The sequence below is a fragment of the Chelonoidis abingdonii genome, chromosome 10 (genome assembly GCF_003597395.2).
Source record: "Chelonoidis abingdonii isolate Lonesome George chromosome 10, CheloAbing_2.0, whole genome shotgun sequence".
In the NCBI taxonomy this organism is placed as follows: domain Eukaryota; kingdom Metazoa; phylum Chordata; order Testudines; family Testudinidae; genus Chelonoidis; species Chelonoidis abingdonii.
In genome coordinates, this window is record NC_133778.1 from 15,036,868 (window position 1) to 15,058,918 (window position 22,051).

The following is a 22,051-nucleotide window of genomic DNA, read 5'->3' on the forward strand; positions in this document are numbered from 1 at the left end:
CTTTGGTGGAGGGGAAAGAAATTTGAAAATACAGCAGATTGTTTAAAATAAATGGCAGATTATTTTATAACATTTCTGAAATATGCTGAAATTATTATTATGCTTTTTAATCATTATGGTTTGTTGGGAAGCAAAAACATTTTTTTAAAAAAAGGATAATGCACACCTTGAGTATCCGCCCACAGGCTGTCTGTGTCCATAACGGAGTCATCGATAGTTGTTTCATCTTTGTAATCATCATATGTCTCTGTCTTGTAATCGGGTAGCAGGATCTCCTCCTTCTCGGGTGAAGCGGGAGCTTCTAGCGAGCCCTCTTTGGGTTCTGCCTGGATGTCAGCGGGTTCCTCCATCTCCATCTCCACTTCCTCTTCAGGCAGGAAGTCCCTTCTTTCCATTTCTTCCTGCTGTGCAGCAGCAAAGCGCACGTTGTGAGAGGCAGATTCACTCTCATCCACAGTCATCTGCACCACCGTGATAAAGTCATCCTCAATTGTCACAACAGACTCAATAACCCCTTTCAGTTCAGGCATTTTCTCTGGGCCAGCCTCAGTCGGTGCCTCTTCTCCAGCAGGTGCCTCGAACTCTATTTCTTGGTGCACGTCTGACATGAGTTGATGCTTATCATCATCATCTTCTTCTTTATGCTCTTTGCCTTCTACAGACTCAGGAGTTAAATCACACAGTAGCTGCTCCATGGTTTCTGCAGGTCTCACAGCTATGTCTGGAGTTGTCTCTTTAATTTCTTCTTTAGGCTGTGGTATGCTCTCCATTTGGATGTCGGCTGTCTCTTCTTGTACAGAATCCGCTTTTGAAATGGCAAGCTCAATGGAAGGTTCTTCCACTGGCAATTGTGATGTAATCTCTTCTTCTGATACAGGTGGTTTCTGAGGTTCTACTTTGCCGTCATCAGGTTTCAAAGATTCTCCATTTAAGTCTTCTTGGATTTGATCATGTTCTCCGCTAGACTCGTAAGATTCTTCTTTATCTACTGCTTCCTGATGCACCAGATCAGGCTTAGGCACTTTCTCCTTAATTTCAGACTCAGATAGTTTGGTGCTGTCCTTCATTTGACTAGGCTCAGTTCTTGAAAGAACATCTGCCTCCTTTGGTTCTTTGGGCAAAGAGGCCAGGTCCTTTTGCTGCTGCTGAGCTTCTTGGGCTTCAGGCTCTGCTTTTTTTACAGAATCTGTGTCCTGCTTTGAACCAGCTGCAGCAAACTCATTGATCTCAGTATGTAGCTGAGTCTGGTATTCTTGGTCAGCTTTCCTGGCAGCAACATCCATATCGTGTTTTATAGCATCGTAGTCTGGCCTGTGTGGTGTTTCTATCTCAGCTACCTTTGGTATAATGCTAAGAGACTTTTCCTCCTTCTGAATCAGTAAAGAAACAAGATCTTTTTCTTTTGTTACCTCTTTTTCTAATGCTTTGTTATTTGCAGTATCACTCTCTGGCCCGGCTACATGAAGTTTATCAACTGTACCTTCTTCTTTCATTTCTAAAATTGCATCAGGCCTTTTTTTCTCATGTTTTGTATCTTCAAGGGAATGGATTTCTTTGGAATCAACTTGTTCCTCACTTTTTTCTAGCACGGTATCTAGCTTATCAGAGGCTTTTTTCTCCTGCTCAAACTCCCTTCCCAGAACCATTGTGTCACTGGAGATGTTTGGACTCAAGTCTTTTTCACTGCTGAATTCTTCTTTAGACTTTTCAGCTGCTGCCAACTTCACTTCTATCAAAGAGAGGTCAGCTGCCAGTCCTCTTCTCATTTTTTCATCCCTGCCTTCATAAAAGGGGCAGATTTCACCTGTTAAGCTCTCACTGTCCTGGACTGGAGAAGGTAGTGGGACTGTGTACTTATTGAAAACACAGTAGCCTAAGTCTTCTAGCTGACTTTCAGCTTTTAGAGTTATGTGGTTTTCATCAGTCACAGGAGGCAGGGACGCACCACTGTCTTCTACAGCAGCATCGGAAGGAACTGATTTTCTTCGTGCCACCTCTGTATCAGCACTCACAGAAGCTAATCTAGATCTTGTGCCTGCTAGGTCTAACATTTCAGGCAAATCAGGGGCCATTACAGCCCCATTTTTGTAATAATCCTTAGCCAGGAAGGGTGACTCACACAAGGATTCAACCTGAATATTTTCTTCTTCCACTGCTTTTTCCTCCTCAACGTTTTCATCTTCCTCTGTGCTATCTATAGGGAAACAGGGGGCTCTCTCTAATGCTGGGGTGGTTGCTGGCAAGTAATCGTCACCTTCATCCATGCTCCCACTAGTGTTTGTTAGAATATCTGAAGCGAGGGGAGAGAGATCCTGAGCACGGCCAAAGCTGAATCCTAGTGCTATAGAATCTAGACAGGACATTGGCAGGTTAATTGACATACTCCGCTGTTCTATAGCAGATCTTCCCCCAAGTCCTAAGCTCCTGCTTAGAGTCAAATCATCTTTATTTTTACTATGGATCTGTCTCTTATCCCCATACACTTTGGGATCAATAGTGAACATCCTTTCCTGTGGAGAGCTAGGTTCCTCAGACTTGTCTGAAGGAAAACTCTGAGCAAGAGTACTATATCCTATTTCATGAGCAGGGACACTGGATGGTTGATCTGTTTCTGGCTGTAATTTCTCGTCTTCCTTTTTAGATAGTAGAGGATCTGCATTATAAAGTTCATATGCACTTTCTTTAGTGTCACTTAGTTCATAGTAATCACTGCCTTGCTGCTGTATGTCACTTTTCGTTGCTTCCTCTTTCAAAGTAGATGTTTCAAAATACTTTGACATTCCTGACCTATCCTCCTCTACCTGTATTTCATGAGTAGCTGAATCTGAGATATGGAATGTATCCTCCTTAGTATCCTTTTCAATAGTTCTGTCTTGGTGAAGTTCATCAGTTGGGCCCTTTTCACTTGTTAACTCTGGTGCATCAGGAGCTTTTTCTGTTGGTTTAGATAAGTGACCTGTATCTATAGGTTCTTTTGCTTTCTCAGGAACTGATTCATGGCTTAACTTCCCAGTGGGGGTCTCTGTGCTCTGCTGCTCTTCCTTTTTGGCATCTACTACTGTTGAGACTCCAGTTCGATCAGTCTCTTCTTCTGCTTTGAGACCATCAGATGATTTTTTAGCTTCACTAACAACTGCTTTGTCTGGAACAACTATTTTATCTTCCTGCTCTGCATAAAGTTTAGTATCATCTAATACTTTGGAGGGCTGCCAATCCAGGAAGCTGTATTTTTCCTCCTCATCACTCTCGTCCCTTGTCATGTCCTTTTCTTCCCCCCAGGAAGAAACTTTCTGGATGGGTCTTTCTTCTGTAGTTGGTTTGGGGGCATCTGCAGCCATTGCTGAGACTTCTCCTGCCTCTGGCTTTTCTGTTTGGTCTTTGTGGATCTTTTCATCTTTCGAAAGATCTTTGGCAATCTCTTTGTCAGGGAACTCTTGTTTTGTTTTGCAACTGTCTTCAAGTTGTGATTTCTGTGAGACAGTCATTGGAGTTTCTGGAAGAAGTTCACTTCTGGCAGCACTAGACACATCAATTCTAGATTCTGAAGGCAAAAGAGCAAGATTACTCTTCTGGGTTTCTGTAAAGTCATCTTTATATTTCAGGGGTATAGCCTGGTTAGATAGTATCTGGGTATCTGTACTCCTTCCATCTGTTTTACCCTCCTTCAGCAGGTCAGCTGACAAGTCCCTGTGTCCTTGAGATACAAGAGGCTCTGCAGTTGAATCAGCACCTGGGTCTGCAAAACTTACTTCCCCCTTCTTTTGCAGATCTGCATCCAAAGTCTGTCCCAACACAGTTGGATGCATTTTCTCTTCTTTACCCCACGCCTCCTTTTTATCTAGAGTCTCAGTTTTTGCTGGCTGTGGAACTAAGGCATCATGTTTAGATTGCTCACCAGTCTTACTGTCTTTCTCTGACTCACGTTCCTTTGTGTCTAATGGCTCAGCTGTGAAAGGGCCTGTGCCCTCCTGGTCACGGATTTCCATCTTCGAGGCTGTAAGTAAATCTGAAGTAGTTTGGTTGGGTTTTATGACAAATTATTTAAAGTACTTATAGACAGTAATTTAGCTTACAACAATATCTTGGTATGATTAATGGAAGGGAGAGGGGAAAATATGCAACCATGCAGCAAGGCTATTCACTTAGAAATTTGTTTTAAAGTGTTGCACTCTCCTCTCATCTTGATGCACAAACTTTTATATGTGCATTAATGATAATATGAGTTACACATGTAAATCTGTCTCCACTGAAATGAGAAATATACCCTTTTGTTTCATGTGATTTCTTCATACTCATTACTTGTAACAGTAAAATCATAAATATCCTTCAATTAATATTTGACTGCTTTGCTAGACTCTGAAGTCAATACAAATTTTGCTTGGATAAATGTCTGCAAGATTTGGCCAAGTAACAGTATCCTTGTATATGTGCTTGAAATACACAATATATGCATTTACATAATGCTACATCTCTTTTTAAATCACAAGCTTTTGTGTGTCTAGTTTAATCAAGGAAATATTAAAATACATACACAGTACAAGGGCTAAGTGTAGACCGAGGGAGCTCATTGACTAATATTACTGATCTTTTACATTTGCTTTTTAGCAAAATAGCAGAAAGCAGATTATTTTCATGAAACTGACCTCACACAACATGCACGGGATATGGACCTGTTTGTATTTCCAAAGTTGAGAGGCCTAGCTTTCAGAAATGTAGAGCACTAACAGCTCCAAATGAAGTCAGTGGAAACCACGGGTGTTCAGCATCACTTAATAATGAGGCCCTGGATTATTTTAAAATTAATCAAAATGTTACTCTGACACCTGTTACTGCTATATTCTTAGCATAGTTAATATTCTTTGGTAACATTTTAATATATAATTTATAGATGATTTATTAGTAGTTAATAGATTGATCTTCCCCTTGTGCATTATAAGACAAGAATAATGAAATCTATGCCAGAATGTGTTATAACATTGTTTAGTCAGTTTTTCTTTAAAAAAATAAATTATGCATGTTTCCAAAACATGCTGCAACAAATCTTGGGCAAACAAATTTGAATCTCCGTACTCACAGAAGTTCTCCAGTTGAAGCCAATGAAACCGTTTGTGTGAGTATGGTACACAGGTCTGGGACCATTATAATTTTTAGAGCAATTTGAATTAATCTGTTCATCATTATTTAAAATATTTAGATAGGCTATCTTCAGCTTAAAATATTAACCATCCTTCTAAACATTGTAAGTAGCAAATAAAAACATTGACAACTGTTATACTTCTTCCTCCTCTCTATTTTTAAAGTTTTTGTGGTGTTTTGGTGATGGTGGTGATTAGTTGCAACTTATATAATATGCAAAAGCAATGCCCATTAGCTTATTTCACTGTGGCGTCACTGAGACAAATTAGTTACATGCTATCTTTCTTCACCTATAGTACTGTACCTCTGCTGGTAATGCTGATGCACATATCACATGATATTAGCAGACACAATACCAAAGGAATTTCATCTTGGTCAGCTGGGCCAAATAAAATGACTAGGACAGGCTTTTGTGTAAACACAAGCCTCCAACACCCAAACTCTCTTAATTAGGAAGTGTATGGCTCATCATTACCTCTATGTTTGCCTCTGAAACGCCTGATGAGAAATACTGTCAAAAGGACAAACCCTGAAGACTTACTTAATTCTTACTCAAGCAAAACTATTGATTTCAATTTGATCAAAACTATAAAATCTATTGATAGTTTTGCCTAAGTGAGCACCTTAGGATTTTACCCTAAGTGCCCAATTCCACACTTCATTACGAAGACAAAAATCCCATTGGGATCGATGGGAATTGTACCTGAGCAGGGACTTCAGGTTGGGCCATAAACTTGTAATAAGCTAAAATAAATGAAAATTCAAAGTTTTGGCAATGGTCAAGGAAGGAAGGGAAGGCGGGGGGGGGAGCTGATTGCAATGAATGGTGAGGATATGACATAAGAAGCAATAGCCTTACAGAAACAAAACCAGAATGCACTGAAGCATAAATAAATAACAACACTGCACAAAGCAAGCAAAAATATTTCTATAGTTTAAGCCTCTTTATGTCATAGTCTAAGTCAATAAATCTCCTTTTTTTAAAAAAAAGAAAAGCAGATGAATCTCTGCACCAAAAAGGAAAAAAGTATATATATAGATTAGCAATGTGACTGGCAAACACATCTGAGATGGGGAAAAAAAGGCTGATGTGGCAGTATCAGCTTAGCTGCAAAGCACACTGTATCATGGCAAAGTAAAAAAAAAACCAGGAATCAGCTGCAGTGGTGGGAAATCATTTGTTATACAGCATCTATGCAAATTGGGTTACCCGATACATACTCGTCAAGCATAATAACAATAACAATAATAATAATAAACAAGAGGAGGAGGAAATCGAGCAGACTTGAAAAGCACTGGAGAAAGCAGGAGAAGAACTCCATTTGCAGCAAACACATGCAATCTTAAGGAGCACACACCTTCCTCAGCCAAGGAAGGTATATTTGCTTTCAGGGGCACCTCCTTGACAACTGTTATGCTTTTCCCGCTGGGTGCCACACTTAGCACACTGTCTTCATGATACACTTTGGCCTCCGAACCAGAATCCAGCTGGCCCTCTGCCTGCTCTGAAGGTTCAGCAGACCCACTGTCTTTCCCCAGCTCCTTTCCAGGAAGAGCTGCTGGTTTTGCTTCCTCGGCATTTGGACTCTCTACTGTTTCTTCTTCTTGGGGGATGGAAAAGGAGGTGACATCAGCAGACAACACAAAGTACAAAGTTTAGTAGGATTGTTCTTACAGTAACACTTTCAGCTCTATAGGTGGGCTAGATTGCCAACCTCAAGGCCGTGTCAGCTTCCATCCCATTTCAAGTATGTGTGTGTGGGGGGGGGGGGGCGAGTGAGTTTGCCTTAGAACGAAAAAGGATGTATTATTTTCTGGTTGCCAAATTGCGCTTTGCATGGCAACATTTAACAGAGTTGTTTCCCTCCTTGAGAAGCATGTTTAGGTTGTACAATGAGAGCTGAAAGTGTTTTACAGACCTGCCCTTGCAAGGCGGAGATGACTGTAGATCAAACATCCCGAATACTCATTGGAAATGGAGATGGTGCTCAGTGGTAGATGGCTGTGAAAAGTCTGATGTATCCATGTACTCACGAAGTGCACTGAAATTTTTTATAAATGTGCTGTTTTCTCCAGTGCAGAAAGTAACTCCTCTCCCTGACCTTGAGGAAATTGAGCACTAACTGCCTAGTGAGTTAACCTACTACAAGGCACCTAGTTTGGCATGGTGCTAATATAATTATATTAATTTTAAGCATATTTTTGGTTCTTCTTATGCCACAGCAGAACAACATTGAAGAGTGATTAATAAACTGTTCATTATGGGCTGGACTCTGGCACTCATACTCAGGTTGAATAGCACCTTACCCCATGAGTAAGGATACGATTTTGTCACGGAAGTCCCAGATTCTGTGACTTTAACAGATCACTGTAAATTCTGCCTTCAGCTTCAGTCCCCCCGCTCAGGCAGTCAGCCCCCCGCAGCTGCGGGGCAACGGCTGTCAGCCTAGGGTGTTGGGGCTCAGGGCTTCTGTGATTTATTGCTTATTGCTCACATCTTGCCTGTGAATTTTAATGAAAATCCCTGTGCCATAATCTTGACCTTACTCAGGAGCATTCCCAATGATAACAACTGGGATTATTCAGGCTCAGTTCAGATGCTTAGTAGTCCCACTGAAGTCAACAGGAGTACGTGTGTGCCTCAAAGTTAGGCCCATGCTTAAGCCCCTCACTGAGTCAGGTTGGAGTTAGGTGTTAGTGAACCTGAATAACAGTGGTTGTATCTGGCTCTGTTTTATTGATGTTAAACCTCTCTGTAAAGAAGTGATTTTTCTCCTGAGACTGGTTTGGTAAAAAGAACTAAATTTATGCCTTTATAAATCACAAGAAGGAACGTGTTCATTAACCTTTACTGAGAAAACAGTTATCCAAAGTAGAGTATTATTAATTAAACTATAAAAATGAAATTAGTTACGTAATTCATCTCAAATTAACAGAAGCCAGAAGATTTGGAATTTGAACTGTAACTGTGTCTTTCACCAGATCATGGTGCCTAGGTGTTACAGGGATCTTTAAGCATAGGTGGGTTTAATCTAACATAAAAATATAATACACTGGCACAATAAGGGCAAGTTAATGACGGTGTTCAACTACAAAATCTTTATTTCCTTGCTTAAATACTTAACTTTTTTTTGGCTTCATTTTCTTTTGCATTTATATCTCTTTTTAAAATTTTAGATAAAAAATGTAATTCGCTACCCCATTTTTGTGCTGGTGTAACTTCACTGCTATCACGCAAATAAACATGGCTGCAGAACAGGTGGAATAAAGTGAACAATTTGGTCCAAAGAAAGTATAATTAGCTAAATGTTGTAAATAAATGTCAAAATTATAGATCATAATGGATCTTTCAGTATTATTACAGCCCATCATACCAATATTATTTTGAGTATACAGTTAAAAAAGAAACACTACCAAAACAAAAGTTACATGACATATCTTCTCATATGTTTTTACATTGGGGAAAAAACTCTATTCCGCCAAGACCATAGATTTTTGCTTTATTGCTGAGCAAAATTTTACCACTGGGTTACAATCTCCAAAACATGAGGTTTATAGTGGAAACATTTATACCGTCTTAATTATAGCTGCAGAAAAAAAAGATTTTCTACTTGAACGGACAAGCATCTGTATCTTCAGATGTCAATAACTACACACACAAAAGTCAAATACTAGTTCCACCTAAAAATATAATGGAACACTTGATTTTTCTATTAATTTCCCCCCTTTCTAGGAAATAGATTTCCCTATCTGATCCAATACTATTATACTATTCAATACACTCTTCAATATCAAGCTACATTCTCTGATGTGGTAAGCTCATCACTGACATGATCTCATCAGTTCTTCTCATATGTTTTACTGAACAATTACAGATATTCAGGGCTATTCTTCTGTGATTTAAACCTCTGTAGAATGTTGTATTGTAACCATTCTTCAGATCCAGTTTAAGTCTCAGGCTGATTTAGCACAACAGTGTTAAGTGTGACATTGTCTATTTGGTCTTGACTGAGAAGCCAACACTCTTTTCACTATCTGGAGTAGGAACTGACTCCACAAAATTCATTCCACCGTTCTTCAACCATCTTGATAAAATAATATGGCTAATTTTACTCAACAAGGGGCTCAGCCTAATAAGAGATGGGACGCAGAATGATCGCAATAAACTTACTTAAATGTCTGTCTTACATTCCATCTTGTTGATGACCAGACAAACACATTGTCAGCTGGACACATGTGGAATATTGGTAAAGACACATAGGTCAAGCTAATCCCTATGAAGTCAACGGAGATACACTAGGGATTAATCTGGCCTCCTTTGCCCTATCTGGTGAATCAAAGATGATCAGTCATTTTCTACTACTGTCCCAGTGGATGGGTGTTGTTTTTTTCTGTAGCATTAACAACTGGCTTAACTCAGATATCAAATGATCGCCCTACTTTCCACACTTTCCTGGGCAGTGATCCTCTCCCAAAAGGAGAGGGAATAATTTATGCTTTTTTTAATTAGCTGCTTCTTTCACTGCAATAACCAAGGCCATTTTACTACAAATTATAGACTAAATTCAACTCTGGTGGAAGTGGCTGCATCTCTGTTGGCCACCATGGACTTGGGTCCAATTACAGCTGTGCTGCATTTGGCTCTACAGCTGCAGCCTCCCTTCGGGGTGCATGGATTCCAGAGATACTTTACCTCCATGTGGAAAAACAAACAAACCCCAAGGGCTCTCTTCCACAGAAACAAGTTACTTGATGCACAATAATGGAATATCATGGAGCAGGATGGAAAGGAGGAAGAACAAAGAGGCACCATGCCTGGTTCACCTTCATCGCGGCCTAACAAGGCCTCAGCACTCTGCGCTGTAGCACTGGAGAATGTACTAGAATCAGTCCACTCTGAGCTGAACAAAGGGTGCTCATAGCACTCCTCGTCTGAATGGCAGGGGTCCTCAACGGGCACAGACACTGAAATGGAGGGTGCTAGCTGTTTACACCTCTCCCCACTGGCGGCAGACCTATAGCATGGGCAGCTGTGTAGAGGTCCCACCTTTTCCTCATCCCCTTCATCTACAAACAGACACACACAGGAAGAAACTGCAGGGAGAACTGGACAAAGATAAGACAAGACAGGATGGACACATGCACAGACACATCAAGCTGCTATGTCAGTGGTTTTTAACCTTTTTTCATTTGCAGACCCTTAAAAAAATTGAATGGAGGTGTGGACCCCTTTAGAAATCTTAGACATTGTCTGCAGGCCCCCCAGCAGTCCATGGACCACAGGTTGAAAACCACTGTACTATGTCATACAATGGAGTGGATGAAACCAGCCATGCTAAGCAATGGAAGACGTGAGGTTTACATTCATTTAAGGTATCATTTATATATTTATTTCCTGTCTTTCTTAGCACCTATAATAACAGTACCCAAGCGTCAAACACATCAATGAATTCAAAATCACTCTAAGTTATAGAAGGGCTATATGCTGCACTCAATCCAAAACTGACAACTCGTATTGAAGCCAAAGGAGGTTACAAACATAGATAGAGGGTAGAAGGTAGCCCTGGTGCATCCCAGGACCGAGCTGAATAATCCCTTCAGAAACAGCTGGACCATTTGAAAGTACAAAATCTAAAAAGCTACTTGCATTTAAAGAAATCCATTTACTGTACTTTGGTAGACGCTGTTTTTGTTTTTTCAACCTCTGTAACTTCTTTCAGCTACACATCAGTGAATGACAATTTAACCTAAAGAAAGATAGTTGTTTTAAGCTGGTGGCTATCCTTTCTGTGGTAAAATCCTCCCACGTACAGCTGCCTTTCGGTAGTTTCTTTTAGTGTCCATTCCTGCCCTATATATTGCTTTGCCATGTTTATGTAGTCTACCTAGCTCTCTGCTGGGAGTTTTCCAATGCACTGTAATGAAGGCTTTATTCATCTCCCACTGAAAAGTTAGAGTGTATCATCTCAGGTTAGCTCAGCTACTGATAGCAAGAGGAGGATTCGTGCAGTTTCTAATAACACAGGTTAATAAAATAACACAGCTGCAATAAAAAATAGCCAACTATCCAACCTATTAAATGGAACAGGAGTGATCTGAGATTTCACACCGTTTGTGGTGCACACTGAACCTGAGTGAACTCATGAAGAACTAAAATGTTAATCTTCTGACTACTAGAAATTAAGTCTCAGGTTGACCATCCTCTGAGTGTGATAGCTAGTGACTTGTTGACCACTTTATTCATAGGATATACTCTTCAGTCACTATCTGTAAGTGTAGATTACCTGTTGAGTTTTCTGCCAGCATGAAAGTTGCAAAATAATTTCTTTTTCTTCTCCTTCTTTGATATAGGGTCCTGAACCCTACCCAACCTCAATAACAAAGAAGTTAATCAAGCCAGTTAAAGTTTCCAGATCTGTGTACCAGAGCATCCCACTGTAGAAAGCAACACCATCGTGGCTGCAGAGTGCTAGTTCTAGCAATGAAACCTAACCTAGGTGAACACCTGAAGTAAGAAAAGAAAATCTGACAGAGGAATGTGCATGAGTCATGACCCACCCCCAGATATCTGTCTCACTTATTATTCCATTTTAGGCTGTAGCATATTAATTTACCAGTCGCTGTAATCATGAACAAGCTGTATTCTTCCATTTACGGTATATCACTCCCTTTATATGGAGATGAGTAAGTGGGTACAGAAAAGTTAGATATAAAAGCCAGGCTGTGCGGCTTTCACTTACATTGGTGAACAGTTAGGCACACCACTAGCCTCATTGACTTTGGTGTGTCTGCTCACATAAGGGAGGTCTCAGCAACATGAGGAAGGGTTGCATAAACCTTCCCCCATTTGGCAACAAGCTACTAATCTCATAGGACGTGCACTTAAAAAATCATGGACTGACCAAGGTATCCCAGCTAAGCCATGAGAATAAAAATTGCCTCCTGACTCAATTTGCTAGTGAATGCTACCGAACAGCAGATGCTTTCCTTGATGGGCTTTGGAGATAGTACATGCAACTGCTGAGGGAATTCTGGGCCACTGCACACATGCAGAATTCATGCCTCCTGCAGATTTATTGGCTTCCCCCACAGAAAAATGACTGCCGGGAAAGCAAAGGGAAGCCGCAAAAGTGGTCAAGCATCCCTCCCCAGCAGTGCAGCATGTCGTTTCAGGCACCCCGAGCAGCCGGTGGAGAGGAAATCACCATGGGGCAGTGAGGGACAGGGCTAGGGACTCCCTGGCTGGTGACTCCTACCCTGTGCCAGGCTCAGCTGCTCCTTCCAGTTGGGCTGGAGGTGGGGGAAGACAGGACTTCCTCTTTCCCTGCAGGTCAGACTCACCCCCAGAAACCTATGCTGGCTGCAGGAAGCTCCGCAGCCCCCCCCATCACTCCTCAGTAGGGGGGAGTCACTGTACAGGGAGCTGCTACTCCATTCGCCAAACCCCCATGCACCCTGAGCCCTCATACCCAGATCCTCCATTGAGCCTCAATCCCCCGCACTCAAAACCCCCACAAAGCCTCCCATACCTGAACCCCCACCCTGCTGAGCCCCACCCCTGCATCCAGAGCTCCCCTGCAACCAGACCCCCCTGCTGAGCCCAACCCCTGTGAACCTGGACCCTCACCCCACTGAGCCCCAACCATCTGGACCTGGACTCCCACCCACCCCACCAAGCCCCACTCCCCCAGCACCCAGACCTTCCTACTGAGCCCCGCTCTGAGCTCCATCCCCCATATGCAGATCCCCCCTGCTGAGCCCCAACTACTTTCACCTGGACTCCCTGCAGTGTCCCATTTTTACTTAGAACTCCCCCAACAAGCCCCTGTGCATCCAGAACCCCCCCGCACCCGGACTCCCCACTGAGCTGCCCACACTCAGATTGCCCCACACAGAACCTTCTCAACCCCTACCTGGATCCCCCCACACTAAGCCCCTCCACACTTGGATCCTGCCTTGCTGAGCTTTCCTACCCACACCTGGTGCACCTGGCATAGGGGGAGCGGCCAGGCCCTCCCGTGTTTCTGGGGCAGACCAGGGTCAGGCACAGCCTCACCATATTCTGGGTGGAGGCTGCAGGGTGATCTCCCACCTCTGTGCAGACAGTGGTCCGTGTTGCCTTCTGCCATGCTGGAGCCTCCACATTTAATTATTGACAAATAAAACCTGCAGAATTTTGCAGAATTTTAAAATATTGTTCACAGAATTTTTAATTTTTTGGTGCAGAATTCCCTCTGGAGTAACGACATGCACAATCAGCACTACCCCCTACTTGCAGGATGGGACACATCAGGCTAAGTAGACCCAGATGAGGAATGAAGTGGGATTCCAGGGTTTTTTTTTAGTCTCAGTTTGGATGTGCTTCTTTGTCTATGTATGCAGAGCTTTGAGATGCTAGTTAGCAGCTTGTCTGGCACGAATTAAGTAATTATATTTCTCTTGTCTGCATGAGTTTTTAGTTGTTCCAGACTCTTTTACAATGGCAGTTTTCCCAACCTGGTACTCAGCTTGGAACACATGTTGCTCTCAGCTACATCTGTGCAAGCAGTTGTAGTCAGAATGACTGCATTCATGTAACCAAGATAAAAATTTAGCCCATCAACTTTAAAATACACATAATAAAGCTGTCTTCCACAAATGGCCACATATAGCTTTATTAAGGCATATTAACATATTCCTTGTCTCATAGACTTTTAGGCCAAAGGGGTCCATCATGATTATCTAGTCTGACCTCCTGCACCCATCCATTCCTGTAATAGACCCATAACCTCTGGCTGAGTTACTGATGTCCTCAAATCTTGATTTAAAGCTTTTAAGTTACAAAGAATTTACCATTTATTCTAGTTCAAACCAGCAAGCGACACATCCTGCAGAGAAAGGTGAAAAACCCCTGTGGTCTCTGACAGTCTCACCTAGGGGAAAATTTCTTCCTAACCCCAAATATTAGTTAGACCCTGATCATGGGGCAAGACTCACCAGCCAGACCCTGAGAAAGAATTCTCTGTAATAACGCCAAGCTCTCCCAATCTAGTGTCCAGTCTCTGGACATTGGAGATATTTCCTAATAGCAGACACAAATGGGCCATATGCCATTGTAGGCAACCTCATCATACCATTCCCTCCATAAACTTATCAAGCTCAGTCTTGAAACAAGTTAGGTTTTTTGCTCCTGCTGTTCTCCTTTGGAGCCTGTTCTAGAATTTCACTGCTCCGATGGTTAAAAACCTTTGTCTGCCTAATATCAAGTCTAAACTTGTTGATGGTCAGTTTATAGCCATTTGCTAATTAAATAACTCCTCTCCCTCCCTAGGGTTTGCCCCTCAGTGTATTTATAGAGAACAATCAGCCTCAGCCTTCATTTTGTTAGGCTAAACAAGCCAAGCTCCTTAATTCTCCTCTGATAAGGTAGGTTCTCCAGTCCTCTAATCATCCTAGTAGCCCTTCTCTACATCTGTTCCAGTTTGAATTCATCTTTCTTAAACATGGGAGACCAGACTTGCACACAGCATTCTGGAGGCTGTCTAACCAGTGCCTTGTAAAATAGTAATGACACTTTCCTGTCTCTAAGGTAAACACTCTCCTGATGCATTTTAGGATGGCATTAATCTTTTTCATGGCTGCATCCATTTGGGGATTCATAGTCATCTTGTGATCAACCAATACACCTGGGTCTTTCTCCTCCTCTGTGACTTCCAGCTGGTAAATTCCCAGATTACAGTAAAATTTTTATTGTTAGTCCCTAAATGCCTGATCTTGCATTTGGCCCTAGTAAATTCCATCCTACCTCTGTTACTCCATTTTTCAAGGTCATTCAAATCTCACTTATTCATCAAATGGTTGACTTATCACACAGCATTTCAGAGGTAATCTAATTCAAAGACTATAGTCAATAAAGAACAAAGAGAACCTGTTTTGTCATTAATTGCACCTCTCCGGTGCCTCTTAAAGCAAATATTCTGTAATGGGGAGGTTACACTTGCTGATTTATGAAATGCATATTGCTCATCAAACTATCACATGCCATCAAAAGCATGTGACTTGGAGCTGCAGCTATTACCTCAGTGTATGATATGCAACTACAACTGCATAAGGGGAACATTGGGGGAGAAATATCATTGCATATTATGGTGTGGACAAAGAGAAACCTCTGAAGATAATGCCAGGCTAATGTTCTGGTGTTTTTTAGAGGGGGCTGATATATTTTCTTCTTACTAAAAAGATAAAAAGATACTTTGTGTGTGCATATGTACATATATGCACGCATACATATACACACACATTTTTAAAACAGGAAATTATTATTAATTATTATTATTATTATTATGACCTAGTTATTCCATATATCTGTGGGGGGATTATTAGTAGCATAATAATAAAATGTGGTGATTTCCATTTATAATTGCTCACAGCTCTTTCCTGGCAAGTACTAGGCAGTTTTAAATAAATCTTCTTCCGGCTTAGGATCCTAGTCAGTCATTTGGCATAAGATCCTTAACTCATCTGTAGATTTCAATCTGGCTAATAACGGTGACCTGTATTTAAAATTCTTGAATATTTTTGCAGATACGTGTATGAATAGAATAGAAAAAAAACCTATATGTAAGAACTTATGTCATGCCACCTGCACTTTATTTAGAATCATAGGCTCTAATTCTCCAGATACTTACTTACCTGCAAGTATCAGAGGGGTAGCCATGTTAGTTTGAATCTGTAAAAGCAGCAGAGAATCCTGCGGCACCTTATAGACTAACAGATGTTTTGGATCATGAGCTTTCGTGGGTGAATACCCACTTCGCCAGATGACATTCATCTGACGAAGTGGGTATTCACCGACGAAAGCTCATGATCCAAAACGTCTGTTAGTCTATAAGGTGCCACAGGATTCTCTGCTGCTTTTACTTACCTGCTTAAGCACTGGCAGGATTGGGGATTTAGATTCTGAGCAAGGTCTCCAATGTCTTTCCTTATCTCCATAAACTTATATTTTGCGGCCATCTATATTAATTTTCCAAGCACCTATTTTTGAAATGTAAAATGCCTAACTTGGTGCAGTTGAAGAATCTCTTCTAGTGAACATTTTAGGCACTAAACAATGCATTCAAATGCAGGATTCCTTTTACAGTACACCATGAGAACTCAACTTCTGTTATTTTCAGTGAGGTCCTTTTTGCTTTCTGCAGCAAAGTAGTAGCAACTGACTTGTGACAGAACGAAATTTATTCCTTCCTGCTGCAGGAAGAGTGCAGCATGTGGACCCATTTATGCTTATTCACTCACAATGGGAGGACAAACTATTCATTGATCATAATACCGTTAGTTCCAATCTGCAGTATTTTGCATCTGATAGGAAGATTATCCAGGGTTAAGATTCTGTGGCATACTGTATTATATAACTGTCCACAATATAATGTCTGGTTATTTGCATCCTGTGGAGTCTCTGTTGAGATCACTATATCTGTCCGTCCGTCTGTCTGTCTCTATCCCACAGAGTTTGCTTTAAATGGACTGTTTTAACATATATTCTTTCATCAGGGCAAATAGGTTACCAGAGAGTTACAAATCAATAGTAGGGTAAAATATTTAGGATTATTTTGCTGCAGATTCTTCTAAATTTATTTCCTACTAATAAATTACTCTGAATATGCCAAATGCTGTAAGACTCTGCAAGTATCTATGACTTAACCTACTGGCAGGTTACATTCAGGTGGGCCAAATTCACTTCTGCTGTAAATGTATTGAGTAACACCCAGGATGAATATGGTGCAAGATGCCTATCTGACTCTAAAGGCTGCTCTTTTTGAACCTGCTCACCACCTTGAAGAAAAAATCTGAACTATCTTCAGGAAAAGCAACTTTCCAAAGAAACATTGCTTCAAACAATCAGAACATCAGCTGTGATGGTGGGCAGTGCTACTTGCTTGGAAAACTACTCTCTGAAGTGGTGATGTTAACGTGCCACGGTAACTTCAAAAGATGATATACAGATAGCACAATAAGTAAAAGGAGCTCAAATCTATGCTGCCAGTATGATGGGAGCTAATGATGATTCTAGGTTTCTGTAGTATTCAAATGATATAAAGAAGAAATATGTTTGATGTCTTTACAAAGGTTTATTTGCATGATGGAAAGGGATGCTGCTAATGAACACAATATGTGATGTGTGTATTAATTTGACTGCTAAGCCAGTTAATTCACTCTGTATTTCCAGTTCGTTTTATTACATTGATTAAAGTCTCAGTTCAAGAAAGCATCATTATTCAGGAATGCAGCTAAGCACATGCTTAAGTATAGATTTAAGTGAATGCTTAGATGCTTTTCTGAATCGGGGCCTGCTTGGGTATAACAAAAAACTCATAGGTTATTATGCAAGGTAATCAGAATTTCACTGCTGTAACAATTGATCATGTTCAAACCAGCAAACTTGATAGAGGGCACAGAGCAAAATAGAGGAAACGTCAAATTACAAGAGATTTGCATCTATATTTCAGTAATATTTGTTGAAGTATTTTTCAGTGACAAATACAATCAGTAAAATATTCAGATAATGTTTTGCTATTACTTTCTCCTGAATCACAAGATAGATTCTGAGAAGGTGGAAAAGAGACTACATTCTAGTGCTAAGAAACAGACAGAGGGAAGTGACTGAAATGGCTAAAACTGAGTATGTTAGTTATGTGATTTTAGATTACAGGTTGGGATGTTAGGGACCCAACTCATATTGGGTTTCGATGGAAGATGATTGCCTAACTTTGACAATACCAGCCATAAGTCTTTACGGCAGAGGTTCTCAAACAATGATTCATGTATTACAGGTGGTACACAGAGCACTTCCTGGTAGCCCAAAGAAAGCTGGCTGGTCACATGGCAATGGCTCCTCCTCCTTGTACTTAACAGCTAAAATGCTTGAAAAGGCATCAAAAATACATTAAAGGGTGAGTTTGTCAAAACCGCTCAGCATGAGTCTGACTTCACTGTCACTGAAGTCACTGGTAAAATTCTCAGGGAAGCAGTTAGGTCAATGCTGAGCACTGCTGAAAATCCCCTTACCAAACACTTTCCTAAGATTATTTTTCTATGTAAGCAATCGCTGTTGTTACCATACAGGGATGTCACATCATCATGAATGGGAAGGGAAATGGCCTGCCTGACCACGGATTAGTGTGGGTGGGAATGGTCCAGGTGACAATCTGTCTCTTAAGCGTAAAGAAGACAGAGAACACCTACTTTATAGGTTGTTAACCGGTTATAGGCAAGAAAATACAGGCCCTGCTTAGTCTGTCTGAAATATTAATGGAACTGGAGGAGAGTAATGGTCCTGGCTCATATGTATTATTTTGTTGCTACCATTTTATTAAGATCATGTCTTATATTGTTGGCTTTGTTTTTTAATTTTTGTTTTTTGGTAGATCTGTATTGTTTATTCATAACAGCTTTATGACAATTTCTTAAGAAGGGAAATAATATCTTTAAATGTTAATATGATTTATTCGCCTCCTTCTTTATTTCTATTAGAAAAATGTCATCTTTATTATTTTTGTCCCTTCTAAACATGCTCAGACAAAAAGATAATGTATTTTAAAGTCTATGATACAATTTTTTTACACAAAGGCTAATTCAGTTTTAGCTTCTGGGTATCTTTTGAAAATACCTTTTAGAAAGTCATTGTTAACTGGAAATAATCTCTGTTTACAGCACTTGGTTCCTTTCAATTTGTAAAATATACTTATTTGGTTTAAAAAAAGCTTATCCCAAAATACATACTTTAAAATGTAAGAAAAAGTCTATCAGAGGCATTTAGATTCATTTTTTACACAGGATAATGGAATTAGGGGACAATCTTACAAAGATCTGAGCACAGAAACTGCCATGTTGGGAATACAAAGCAGCAGGAGCAGTGTTTGTCCAGATCCATTTGATAAAATGATAAGACAGCACTTGGGAAAATTTCAACTCTTGGAAAAAAAATCACATTATAATATTTGCAATCATCAAAATAATTTCAATAAAAGCAAATTAGTTATCTTACCTCCAGCAGCACTGCAAAGAGACCTGCTCATCTGAACGTTTGTCTGTGGCTGAATGAAAGAATCAAACCTACATTCACTGACTCTTTTCTCTCCTGAAATGTATTTGACCCAGAAATCTCTCTCCCTTCCTCTTTTCTCTTTCCTCCTTCTTCTTCTTTTTTTTAAACTTGTGTTTGCTGCATGGCTGGCCACATCCACCTTTGTCATGTCTACAACACAGTGATTTCCACCCTGGTATGACTGAAGGAAATCTCCTTTGGTTTCAAAGCAATGCAAGGCACTGACAACAGCACTGGTAAAACATTCAAGAGAAAAACAACAAAAACGAAAAGGAAAGCTAAGGTATATATACAGAACTTTTTGTTCAACAACTTCAGAACTGGATTAAATTCTGTAAATACCACTGCATTACACAGAGCAGACAGATGGACAGATACAAAAAGGTACACACAGACAACCGAGTAGCATATGGGGCTGAGGGTTTAAACAGGTATTGTATACACGGGGTCAAATCTTGCAGTCTTTACTCATGCAAAGTTCCCACTAAAGTCAAGTGGAAGTTTTCCTGACTAACTGCTGCCAGATTTGGCTTATTAGCACTTAACCTTATCAGGCAATCCTGACTCCAAGCAACAAAAATTCAATATAGCTTCCAGCTATAAGGCCTTGATCAAGTGAATAAGGAATTTGCTGAATCAAGGCCTAATTCACTGAAAGAAGCACAAGACAATGTTAACTAGAGGTGTTTGAAACTTTTCAAATTTCAATGAAAACCTAGACAAAATTTTTGGTGACAATTTTTACTGACATTTCCTTTGTTTTTTCAACTAACTCTAATATGAACTATCCCCCCAAGAGCCAATCATAAAAGAGAAGCTTACAGCACTTTGGACCTCTTTGGCCATCAGTGACTGAGGAACTACAGTACAGGAGCTCTGACAATGTTTCCCTGTATTTGCAGGAGGTTATAAACAAGTCCAATGAAGTTTTCTCTCAAACTGAAAGTTAGTAGAAAAGTTTATCACAGAAACATTTTTTTAAAATCCAACCTTTAAAGCAAACAACATGAACGCTGTAAAAACTATCATACTTAACAAGTATATAATACATTATATCTTCCAACCACTCTACAATCATTGACTCTAACGTCCTTACAACACCTCTGTGACGTAGGAAAGGAAGCATTATTATCTCATTTTTACATATGAGGAAAGAGAAACACAAAGAAGTTAAGTAGCTTTTTGAGTCATTTGCAGAGCTAGGAACTGCTCAGTCTTTTAGGCCAAAGAGATGGCTACTGTTCTGTCACTTCTTTGCATTGATACAACTAACAAAATGTCTTCCATTTAAAAGACATTTGGCAAGTGATTAACCTATAACATTGTCAGTTAATCAATTTTGCTACTGTATAAAACCCGCAAAGTAATAAGCAATAATACGGTTAGTGAAAACAGTGTGCAAAGCCAATGCCAAACCCAAGGTAAAGGAGGGATCTTAAAATTGGTCTCAAGCAGATCAACAACCTCTTTTCATTCTGTTACCAAAAATCAAAAAGCACACCCCCGAACAGTAAGATAATCAAATAAATCAACACAAAAAGAGCAGTGAAATAATCAAAATGCCCCTAGCTATCCTAAAAATCTTTGCCAGTGTAGTATGGTTTCCTTTTTTTTTCCTGAATGGTTTTATTTGATTACCATTACCTTTGAGTAGACATTGTAATATTTGCTCAACAACAGGAATGTGAATGTTACGATAATAATGACAACGAAATCAAAGTTTGCATATTGGTTACTGCACATGCCAGGTAAGTATTTTCAGTACAAAGTACCCAAGGATGTGACATTTGTCAATGTATACAGGAGATGGACTGATCCAAAACGCAGGGAGATCAGGTATAAAAAAAGTGTCTCATTGCAGAATGTCATGGTAAACTGAGAGCTAGCACATACTGGGACATCACATAAAAAATACACATTTCCAACACTAGTGCAGGATAAATCACACACAGTACGTACTCAACAGACGGTAATATCTTATTTCTATGACACATTAATTTTCAAGATATTTATTTTTAAAAAACAAGAAGGAAGGTGACATATGAAAACTATATTCATACTATAATGATAATGTCAAATGTCTGATTTAGCTCACAAAGACAAGGGAATTCAAAGGGCCGAATTTTTCTCTCAGATCCATATGTTAACGGGAGAGTCAGACAACCAGATCCTGATTCAACAGTCTGCCTCTATTCATCAAAACACATAACCACAGGCTTAATGTTAGGCAAGTGACTTCAATGGGGTTTAGCCACATGCTTAAAGTTAAGCACATGATTACATGCTTTCTGAATTGTGGCTTCAGAGACAGAAGAATATGGACATTATTGGGTTACTACTGTTTGGATCAGAGAGTATAATTTGCTTTAAAAGTAGAATTTCACTTTGGCACCCTTATACAGAATCCCCATATACACCAAGGCACAGAAATGTGAATTAAATCTGGAAAGCAGAAGGAGTAATCAAACTCTAAATCTCCTTGCTTGCATGGACTTGGATTGTGAAACAACATTAATGCTGGTTAATTTCCAACTAAACGCATCTTAACAGATTGTAGTAATCAATCTTTAACACCAGGTTCTAGACTCACACCTGGGAAGTCTCACTATTTAGACATCTTGGCTTGTAATATCTATTAGTGATTATTTTTCACATATATATATGTCTGTGTATTTATTTTTGCTTACTTCCAATTATCCCTGTGTCTATGTATATATCTCATTTGTGTGTTACGGTCACTTTGCAGAGGGCACCTTATTGCAGGAGAATGCTTACTCTTTAAGCTGAAGCTGGCAGGAAGTATTTCCATTTACTATTTCCTCCACCTCT

The 22,051-nt window shown here is 40.1% G+C and overlaps 1 protein-coding gene across 15 annotated transcripts in view; it reads right to left on the reverse strand.

Annotated features, from left to right (window-relative positions):
- Positions 1-22,051, reverse strand: part of MAP2 (microtubule associated protein 2) — a 344,861-nt gene that overhangs the window by 45,863 nt on the left and 276,947 nt on the right. For 7 of the 15 annotated variants that reach the window (XM_032765038.2, XM_032765043.2, XM_032765041.2 and 4 more), the window contains 2 exons: positions 6,495-6,740; positions 167-4,006 (listed from right to left, as the gene is read on the reverse strand). The exons of 2 other annotated variants lie outside the window; for them this stretch is intronic. In XM_032765038.2, coding sequence (XP_032620929.1) covers positions 167-4,006; positions 6,495-6,740 — 4,086 coding nt within the window. The remainder of the gene's footprint in view (positions 1-166; positions 4,007-6,494; positions 6,741-22,051) is intronic. 6 more of the 15 variants (XM_032765040.2, XM_075069963.1, XM_032765045.2 and 3 more) reach the window with 3 other exon arrangements.